Genomic DNA, 10,887 nt, shown 5'->3' on the forward strand with positions numbered 1-10,887 from the left:
AGAACAGGTCACACCGAAGCTGAAAGGTTCAGCCAATCAGCGCTGAAACTGACGTAGCGCTGTCGGGGAGAGAACCACGCGTGACTTCCAGCCAGCGCTGCCGCTGTTTACCATTGATGCAATTCTGGGCTAGATAATATCTTAACAATTTTTCGATGTAACAACAACAACGAGAGACGAACAATTCCTATGTGTAGTTTGCGGCTTTGTTACTTCTTCAACATTGCGCCGACACACACCGTCCTCTCTTGAGAAACGAAAATCCCTCGATTGACTAAATCTCAGCATTATATTTTATATTCCACTACATGTGATTTTACCAAATATTTAATTATCAAAAATGTCAGTAAATTGAATTCATATTTGCTAACCATTGAATCAGTATTTTGATGTAGTGAAGAGGAGTACAGCCAAAAAAAAGGTTAAGCCTCGAAGAAATGTCAATAAATGTAATATTGTTTATTGAAAATATGCCTGTTATTTATTGTATTATTATATTTATGTAATCACTACTACTATCATAAATCTATTTGCCATGTACTCTCATTATTGAAAACAATGTAATTCTTAGTTTGACTGGCATATCTAATGTTTTTAAATTCCATAGCTTGAAATCCTGAGAATATCATATCGATAGTATCATATCTGTTCACATGCAGAGGCTCGTGAGGGAATATATGTTTCATATTTTCTCCACTAGGCGGCAGCAGATCGCTGCGAAAGTGTCGCAAAGCAGTAACTGCAGCTTGAACCATCCTCAGAACTATGAAGTCTCTGAATCTTTGATTAAATATAGTGAAAGTTATACATGATGTATGGGAGTATTGTGCTTTTATTATGCATGCTTGATATCTTGTGCTGTGTTTTGGTTGAGCTTAAACTTTGATTTATATTGTTCCACTTAGAACAAAAAAATATACTACTAAATATATTTTTTTTACTTTGGAATTTGTGATGATGTGAATGTCCGAGTGTTAAAAGGTAGGTAAATATAAAAACAGAGCAAATCTTTAAAACAGGGTTTGGCATTTAATATAATAGTAAAAAAAATGTACAGTATTGTTTCAAATGAACACGCATGCAAAAATCACATCAAAAGTCTCATGTGAAACCAGCACAAGACATCATACTTGACTACAGTTTCAAATAAAGAATCATTTTACAGTCTCATATTAAGTATTAAAATAACAAAACAATATCAATACTTTTGCGGTAACATTAACAGCTCTGCAAGACAGTGCTTCATTAGTTACAATTTGTTCTTTAATGTACTGTCTGTTAACAATAAGGCCAGCTGTTTGACCTTTAATGCACACCAAATATGTGTCTATATGGCTAACACCAATGGTTCATTTGTCACAATAAACATAAAAATGTGGCGTTTCTTCTATTAAATATGATTCATCATTTAACCTCCTTAAATTAAATATGCTTTTACACTAAAGCATACCAATGAGATGTTATATAAAAGTACAAGAAGGAGCATTCAAGCCTCTTTTTTTCCCAAAAGTTTCCATTAGAGACAATATGGCTGGTGTGACAATCATGTTCAAAGTGCATACTTTTCTATTCCAGGTTATCTAGAATAAAACAATTACAAGAAACAGGTTAGCCACACCTCAAACAAAGGGGGATGTTTTTTTGTTTACGGCAAAAAAAAAAAAGGAATCAGAGGCAGGAGTAGCAATAGTTATCCCTGCTTCCTTGTAAAAGCTGTGCTGTCACAAATCAGGATACTGACTGATTTCACAGATTCACACGATTGTTACACTTTGACTGATAGGTATGTTTGTGTAGCACTATGGAAATATATTTCACTTTAAACACTGCCTTTGATTAGAATAAGACATGGTAGCACAGAAACGAAAAATGCCAAAAACAGTTAAAGTTAATAATGACTATCACTTTATTTCAGCAGAGGGAGGAGTGGTTTATGATGAAGTGCTTCAGATTTAGGAGTAGAAGTGTCTGAAAGTGCTGAATTCAGAAGACTGCAGTTAAAAAAAAAAAAACATTAAGAGTCCCGCAAATAAAACTATTTCACCCTTTCGACCTCACCACAGAGCACACACCCTATGGCGTTCTTCTTTGCAAGGACAAACAAAACTCGATTTGTGTATTTATTGATGTTTTTTTTGGTTTTTATATCTTAGTCTTATCTCAAAACATTTTCAGACTACTGGACAGCGGTGGAGCTAAGGGTCTTCGATGTCCATGAATTCCCTCTTGGGCGGCGCTGACCCTCTGTACCAGGCGCAAGAGTCATCGCTCCTCTTGATACAAGCAAAGTGTTTGGCCTGCTTTCCGTTGACCGTCTTCTCAATCACCCAGTCCAACCACAGGCACTCGGCCGGGCTGCTGAGCACGCAGGGGATGGAGGTGCAGCGAGTGATCTAAGAAACAGAAAGGAAGAGAGCGAGATCAGGGATTGTGCTCACAGCGAGCAGCATGTATTTTTTCAAAAGATTATTTTAGTCCGCGGTCGCTCAGAAGTGGCTAATTCTACTTTGCTGAATACGTCTTTTTTCGCCTGTTCTACCTTGCAATCACAGCCCATTTCGTAGCGCTGAGTCAGGCTCTTCTTCTGGGTGGCACTCAGTTCCTCCCACTGCTCGATGAAGTCACACAGTGTGACATGCATCGTCCCATCACTCTCCAATTTGCCTGCGGAGGAACAAGAGTGCATTAGACCCAGCCAGGAACAATCTGTGCTACGTTTTGTACCGTGTCATTTAGGCTAGAAGCTCTACCTGTGATCAGATACTCTTTGCCGTTAGTCTCCAGACTCACTCCACACACCGCAGAGGATGGTGCCGTGTAGATGGCATCGATATCCTGGTTCGGACCTTTGAACATCTGATAAATCAAACAGAGGACAGAACATTCAGATTCATATCCAAATTGGGTTTATATTGTTACACGAGAATAATAGCTTTATCCAATGTACCTTGATCTGTTTGATGTCATACTTGACCCGTTTGATGGGGTTTCCATAGATGTCATTGCCAACATCAACCTCCCCCTCTCCAACCAACTTCGCCCTGATAACTGGAGACAAAAAAACAACCCGTGTTTACCTTCATTGTTCTTGAAAACAAAGCTTCAAACACTATTGTTACAGTAAAACTGAACTGGATCTGGGTCTGATAGAAGCCCTGCCTCAGTTCGGCATGCTGGTGTTGGCTACAAGTCGCCGCTGCGGCTTGGATCTGAGGAGTGTGCATGTGCCAGGTGCTGGGAAGACAGAGGCACATGAGTGTTTCATCAGCTGCAATCAGAGGGAGGAATGTGCGCCGCCTGCTCCCAGGCTGCTGGGCCGACGCAGGAGGAAGCTAGTCAGCAATCTTTTGAAAAAGCTGAACTAGAATGCTCCCCTCACTCCCCCCCCCCCCCCCCCCCCCCCCTCCCCCCAGGCCTCTCTGCCGGCCTGCCTCTCTGTCTGGAGAGAGGTGCTGACATGCAAATCAACCCTCTCCTTCCCCTCTCTTTCTCTCTCGTTCTTTTTCTTGTGCTCCAAAGTTGCAGCTTCCAAATTCAGAGTGGTGGAAAAAAAAAAAAAAAAAAAACACTAGATCAAGTGGAAAAATATTACCAGAGCCATTCTGATGAGCAATTGAGCTAAAAAAAAAACTGAGTACTCATCAAAAAAGTGTGACTCATTTGTCTCAGAAACACAGATCCTATCACGTGAAAACTTAACCAACAAGGACAGTAAATCATTGATACCTATGGAATACAGCAAATAGGCAAGTTGCAGCGATTACTGCGCAGACACGTGACAGCTACTGTAAAATAAATACGTTTACAAGTTCGGATTGAAAATCTTTTAAGTGGAGGAAACTAGCAGCAGAGCTAACGATAACCAGATGTTCTCTCAGCCCTTTCTTTCTCTCAAGGTGGCAGCTACTGAATGCCTCACACCATCTCCAGCATGCCTCCCGTCCCTTCCAAATAACATCAAGCCTTCTTGTTTGTTTTTTTTATTTGACGAAAGGTATGAAGCTGCGAGCCACATGTGCCCTTATTCGATGACAATAGAGGCTTAGAGAACATCTCCTTTTAAGGGTCTAAAGAGTGAACTCTAAAGGAAAAAAAAAAAAAAGAGAAACGGGGAAAATAACGAGTGTGTGCACAGATGGAGTGGTTGCATTCTCTGTGCAGAGGATCAGAGGGAAAATGGACAGTCAAACTGCGGAGGTAGCATTAGCGTAGCAGTGTCCTGTGTGTGTACAGGGAGGAGACGAGAGACACAGAGAGATTGTCTTCTCAAAACTGTTTCCTGGCTTCCAACTTAATCCCGAGTTGTGCAATCTAAATGCTGCACAGCTGCTTTGAAGTTGCAGGAAAACAAGCTGTGCACACTTAAGAGCCGAACAACAAAATGCACAAAGTCAAGATGATTCTGGTTAATACAAAATCCTCCCAACTCTCCGAGTGAGAAGTGCCGAGAACAGAAACTGTCCAACTTGTCGGGCTACACAGTGGATTAGTGGTAATCCCGTTTGCCTGAGTTTGCAGAATCACACACAGAACACTTCTCCTTTTACTAGTGTAAAGTAGGGCAGATGAAAATATGCACAGTATGTAAACAACACTGAAAAATGGGGCTAATGAAAATGATATGCATACATATTGTCACTTAGGCCTTAAAAAAACATCATCAGGGTTGGAGTTGGTTCTTGAATTTGCATTCAGCACGTGAACATAAAGGGCTATTGCTCATTATTATCAGAACATCCACATTAAAGTTCAAATCCAAAAAAAGCTCTAATGTTTCCTACCCATTCCACTGAAGCTGTATTACTATTGTATAGGCTATTGCTCGAGGTATTACTACTGATAGTGTTGCAGCACATGTTGATGTTTACAGAAAGGAGCTGACCAAGCCCTTTAACAAAAATCACATGTTACACAAAACTGGGGATTAAGATAACCGTGTCATTTTCTAGTTACTGAAACCATAAACACATGATTTTGTACATAGTGTTGTGGTCGTGAGAGTGCTTTAAAAAACAAAGAGAAAAAGAGAAGAAAGCAAATGCATGTCATGTAATTGCAGGGCCCGTGCATGCATTCTCCTCCCCGAGAAGCCACAAAGTGGTCGCACTAAGAAGTCGAAAAAATTAAAAAGACAAATACAAATCCTTCAAGATCCATGGACTGAATCCGCTGTTGTCCATTCCATGGTGTTCAACACGTGGCGTCATGTAAACAATGCAGGAATATGGTTGTAATGTTTTCTTTCTTTGTGAATGGGGCATGAAGAAGCTGTTAAGAAAATGCTCACATGCTGTGTGTTAAAAGGTGGGCTATTCTGCATAGAATCATTAAACGTGCAACGACTGGACGGATTGATGAAAAGCATTATCATCAGTAATGCTTGATGTCAAAACAGCCTCTACTGGAGTGTGCACACGTTCAATCTGGCTTTCAATCTCAGCTCTTGTTGACACAGCTTGCAGCGCAGGGCTGACTTCGTACAGGAAAATCATGTTCAAGCCAGCTTCCTTTCAATATCACCAATTTGTTCCCTGTTATTTCCCTGTCCATTTGTTTTTTTTACACCGGGTTATTAGACAATCACCAAGAGTTGTGAAATAAACTGCAAAATACAAAATGAGTGTAGCATATGACGGCCCAAGCAAAGACCCGAGAGATGGATTTCAATTTATGAGGATTTTTTTTTTTTTTTAATGTTCTTGGCCCGTCTGCTTTGACAGGATAAATGGAAATACATGTTCATAGCTATCGGGTACATTTGTTTTTAGATACTGGAAAGAAGGGGAGAAATACATAAGCCAAGATCTATGAGGATAATATAAGTCAACCAGTGGAGTGGTGTAAACTAAGTATCCACTTTAAACTACAGTCTGCTCAAATAGACTTTAAGAATAACCAATCAGTTATTCAAGACACGCATGCACCATATACAGAGGCAATAGACCTCAGCGCAGCAGCCATGGGTGCAAATCTGACCTTGGCCCTTTGTTGCATCTCTTCAGCTGTCCTATCTAGTAAAAGCAAAAAGGCCAAAAAAATACATTTTAAAAAAAGTCCTCCTTTGGTTTTAACTTACAGAAATATTTTATGAAGACATTAAGGAAGGAGACCTGATAATACAAATTTAACTGTTCCTGACTGTTAAATTTGCTGTTTTTTTTTAGAAACTACGTTTTCAAGCGTTTTCATGGTCTTGAGTAATTTTCCATTGGTTACAGACACTCTCACTGACTCCAGGTCTGAGCTACTTAAGTAATACTTTCACATCAGTAAACTGTCTGACAGTAAGTAGGGGTTCCTGAGTCACCGTCTTACTTATGCAGCAACAGCACGGAAGTGCCTTACAAATCATTGTATACACACACACTGATTCTGTTGTGTGAACTCTGATTAATTATTACAAAATTGCTAAAAACCTGTGGTTAAGAGAAACAAGGAACCAAAAGTAAAGATGATTTGAGAGGCCTTCGGAGTGCAAGACTTTTTTACTAATGGTCAAAAGTGACCATCATTTTATGTGTAGCATCCCTCCACTTTGCAATGTCAGCCACCCAATCATTTTCTATGCAGCAGCCTGCAAATTAACAAAAGCTAAAACATCAAATTAACAAGGTTTCTCTGAGGACCTACTACAGCTTTTTGAAATGTGTAACACTCTGTCTGAAGTGGCACTGCAAGTTATATGTATTAAGATTTGTGATGGAAATAATTACAAATTTAAGGAACCTGTTGGGTCATGAAAGGATGATACTGTTCATAACCAAAGGTAGTTCATGTTCGTATGAGGGTCTATCCATGGTGCTGAAGCAGAAAAGGTGTGGTGTGGGTGTTGGGGGGGGTTAGGGTAATTTTTGGACCTGACTTCAGACACTGAAAAGCTGAATCAGTATAGGATCATCAGGATCCTTTTAAGTTTAAAACAAAAAGATGGAGCCCTGTGTCCTCTGTGTGACCAAATTATCAAAGCCTGCATCTAGAACTAACTTTAAAGGTTCCTCTTGGTTAGCGCTGTCACCTCACAGCTAGAAGGTTCCTGGTTCAAATCCCCAGATGGACAGTAGCCTTTCCTTTCTGTGTGGAGTTAGCACTTTTTACACTGATAAGTTCTTCAGACACTCCAGCTTCCCTCCACAGTCTAAAGAAATGCTCATGAGGTTAATTAGTGGCTCTAATGTGCCCGTAGGTTTGGGTGTCCACGTAAATGTTTATTTATCTTTATGTCAGAACTGTACTCGACTGCAGAACTATATGTCCAGCACCCAGGCATTTTGCTGCAGCCCTTTAGGGGTGGGAATCTGATTGGCCATCCAAGGTGCCAACCCAAGATTGTAAACTATAATCGGATATTTGCCTCTTCAGAGTTAAAATCTACTTTTCATCTCTTAAGACAGGTGCATAGGAAAGGACTGAGTCCATTCAAAATTTGCAAGCAAACTCCTGTACATTCTGTAACTAGCAATGAACTAACCAATAAATGTATTTTTTTTTTTTAATTGTGACTTTGGACATTCATCTTCTTTCTGAGTCCTTAAAAAATGAAGCTAAGAAGACTTCTACATTACTTTTCTCTTGTGTTACTTAAAAGCAGTCCTAGATGTGATTATAGGAAATAAAAAAAAAGAGTAAATCAATTTAATTCTCTTCATGCTACCCCTGCAGAAATCTGTGCCCAAGTTGGGTCACCCAAGGCGAAAAAGTGTGGGCACGCCCGTGCCTCAAGGACCCAGAATGGGAGACATTGTATCGATAATGGTTTAGTTTAGTACATTTTTGCCAGAGGTTGGAATTTTCTGTAATGCTATTTTTTACTATACCTATTGTGTGGATATGTTCAGGAAAATATGAAGTTATCAGATCTATGTATTATTATTTAGGTATAGTTTAGGTTGTAGTTGTAGCTGTGGAGAGTGGCCATACGCTTGGCTACTGAGAACTGGTAGTTAGCATGAAAGCTAACTTCCTTTACTCTCTCTAAATGTCGACATTTGTTTCCTGACTGCATTTGCACAGTTGCAACTTTTATATGATCTCAGAGAAACGGTTGAACAGGAACTGCTGAAAAATCACTTTCCTTTACAGTAAACTGCCCAGCAGGATAATGCGGTTTCCTCAGCCTCAGTCATGGAATCCAATGGTAAAGAGAAACCTTTGAATAAGTCAGCTTGTGTGTACATACCACACACACACAGAGCCAGCCTCGCAACCAAGAAAAAGACCCTCAGCAAAGCAATATTTAAATAGCTACACAGGCTGCTCACTGTTGAGACTCTCAGCTTAAGGTCTGATGTGAGCGCAGCAACAGGCAGTGTTTTGTAAAAGGTAAAATAGGAGGGAAACTATCCCTGTGGACTCTGAAAAAGAGTCAGTGCAATTAACATTTAGAGGTCAGAAAGGAGGTGCACCCTTAACCCTCTGCAGCACTGAGCTGAGGATGGTAGGACTGATTACTTTTGCAGCTTTAGCTACTTGGCCCACAGTGTGAGTTGCAAATACCTCAACAATTCTGGTTTTATACTTTCTGCGCTCCACAAATAATGGCTGAGGGGGGAATGGAAAACACGCAATAACAGGCAATTATGTGGCAAAAACAAAAAAAACTGCTTGTCAATTTGATGACTGGTTATGGAAAGAAAACGTCTGTTGTGTAAATTATCTCCTAAAAGAGTGCAAACAGATTACATTATGTGCTCCTATTTAACCCACACAAGGTGAGCTAAACAGTTTTCTACCACACGAGATGAAAGTACCAAACAGTTGGGCTACATTTTTTGCACATTCAAAGCAAAGAAAATCAACAGATTATGGGGGGGGGGGGGGGGGGGGGGGGAGAGGGAGGGGAGTGGAAAGAAAAGAGTGAGAGACAGAAAATTCTATCCTCCTCCCCCTGTAATAGTAAACACAAGAGAGTAAAGCAAGTTTGCAGTTTTCCCCACACGGAATGCAAAGTTTTTTTTGATTAGTATAAATGAAACGAGCCTCGACGAGACAAAAAAAAAAATGACGACATTTTACATTTTCATTTTTTTCTCTTGTTGGATTTACTTACCGACGTCTGAGCTGCAAAACGCCTGCTGAGGATGCGCCGGGGAGCAGCTGCAAGCTTCTGCTATTTCTTCCACCCGCCAAAGAAACAATATGGCCAGAGTGACAAAATTCGCCGTCCAGGTCATCTTTGAAAACTGGAAAGGGAGAAACTGTGAAAGAGGGAAGTTGATCAGGTCTTGCAAACCTACAGGAACTGAACCAAGAGTGTCCAAAGCTTCAAGGGAACAACTAACGCTCCACTTGTCAAGGAGAGAGATGCACAATGCATGAGAGGGAGTTCATTCCTGTTGAGATCTGCTCTCTGAAAGCTCCTTTAAATGTGTTTTCCACCACCGTCAGGGATCAGGCGCTCTCTATTAGTGCAGGCTCCTCCCCCTGCTGCGCTCTCAGCCAGTGAGCAGCAGCAGCAGCAGCAGCAGCCCTGCGGAGGTCAGGGGCTCCCGAAGTTTTCACATCCAACTCGCAATCCCCGTCACCCTTCTGTCACAATTACGTTGCACGAACGTTGATTACGATAAACACTGGGGTGACGTGATACATAGAACCAGTCAAGTCACTCCTGGCAGCCAACATACATACGCATTCTTTCCCCCTGAAATACTTTTCCTGACCTAGATTAGAATCTCAAATGCTACTCCTGTCCCAAATGTATCCCCATTCTGACTTAAATCCAAAACCTTAAATTAAACCCTCCACCTAAGCAATGAACAACCTGATTAACATTCTGGATTTGTAAGACATTTTAAAGGATGATGAAGTCTGTTAGAGCAGTGGCAAACTAGCTATGTGCGTGTGTGTATCTGTATGTGTGTACAAAAGGGAATTCATCAAATTCTGACTCGTACTGTCCAAGGAATGGTCACAAGGTCAACAAAGTCAAATTGAGTCATTCAGTGAAATCCACAGTACGTACATTATGAATTACCTCAGTGAATGAAGTGAGCAATAAGATGTCCTGCCTTTGCCTTGACCTTTCCATAAAAAGGCGTACTTTTGATATTTAAAAAACAACAACATTTATTTTTTTCCAGTTAGAAGATGCAGTATGGTAGAGAGTATCCATCTTCTCATTGGTCAACCAAAGGGCGAAATAAGAGTATTTCTTTTATGTCGTACCTTAAATGACAGTTTGACCTGGAACAGTGAAGGGGAAGTTTTAAACTGACCTTCATCTGATCTCCTTCTTTACTTCCCGTCGGCTGTCAGTTTCCTCACTAAGCTTTCAGAATGTTACAAAATCTGTGCGACTACACCCATCCTTCAGACACTACACTGGTTCAATACAAAGTCACCCTTCTCACCTACCAGTACACCCATGGAAATGCCCCCCTCTATCTCAAAGAACTCCTCACCCCTCAATCCTCCACACGAAGCCTCCGCTCAGGAAACACCAACCTCCTCCATCCCCCCCAGGACTAAACTCCACACCATGGGTGACCGGGCCTTCTGCTCCTCTGCTCCCAGTCTGTGGAACGCTCTCCCCGAGCAGCTGGAGGCTCCACAGTCTGCTGATGCTTTTAAAAAAAACGCTTCTAAAAAACACCTTTTTAACAAAGCCTTCTGCTTGTGCTTTTAGTTTCGTTAGTTGCTTAGTTGATCAAATTGTTTTTTATTTCAATTTAAAATCTCAGTAACACTGAGATTTTTTAGCAAAAATCTAAAGTGCGTTACAAATTAAATGTATTATTGTTATTGTTATTATCTGTCACAATGTTTGAAAAGGTTTCGTTTTTGATTCGTGTTCCTCCTTCTATATGTACTGCCTCAAATGTTTGCCAATGAACCGGTAACCTTGAACTTGAAGAAGGCCTAGCTGGTTCTGTAAACAGCATCCAGCAGAAT

General features: G+C 40.7%; 1 protein-coding gene across 1 annotated transcript; it reads right to left on the minus strand.

Annotated features, from left to right (window-relative positions):
- Positions 1-1,009: 1,009 nt before the first annotated feature.
- Positions 1,010-9,369, minus strand: timp2b (TIMP metallopeptidase inhibitor 2b). The gene is made up of 5 exons (XM_061065660.1): positions 9,047-9,369; positions 2,948-3,048; positions 2,751-2,856; positions 2,540-2,664; positions 1,010-2,393 (listed from the first exon to the last, which is right to left on the minus strand). Exons 1-5 carry the CDS (start codon positions 9,168-9,170, stop codon positions 2,196-2,198), a joined length of 654 nt encoding a protein of 217 aa, XP_060921643.1. The 5' UTR covers positions 9,171-9,369; the 3' UTR covers positions 1,010-2,195.
- Between the last annotated feature and the right edge of the window lie 1,518 nt (positions 9,370-10,887).

The sequence above is a fragment of the Labrus mixtus genome, chromosome 20 (assembly GCF_963584025.1).
Source record: "Labrus mixtus chromosome 20, fLabMix1.1, whole genome shotgun sequence".
NCBI classification, from domain to species: domain Eukaryota; kingdom Metazoa; phylum Chordata; class Actinopteri; order Labriformes; family Labridae; genus Labrus; species Labrus mixtus.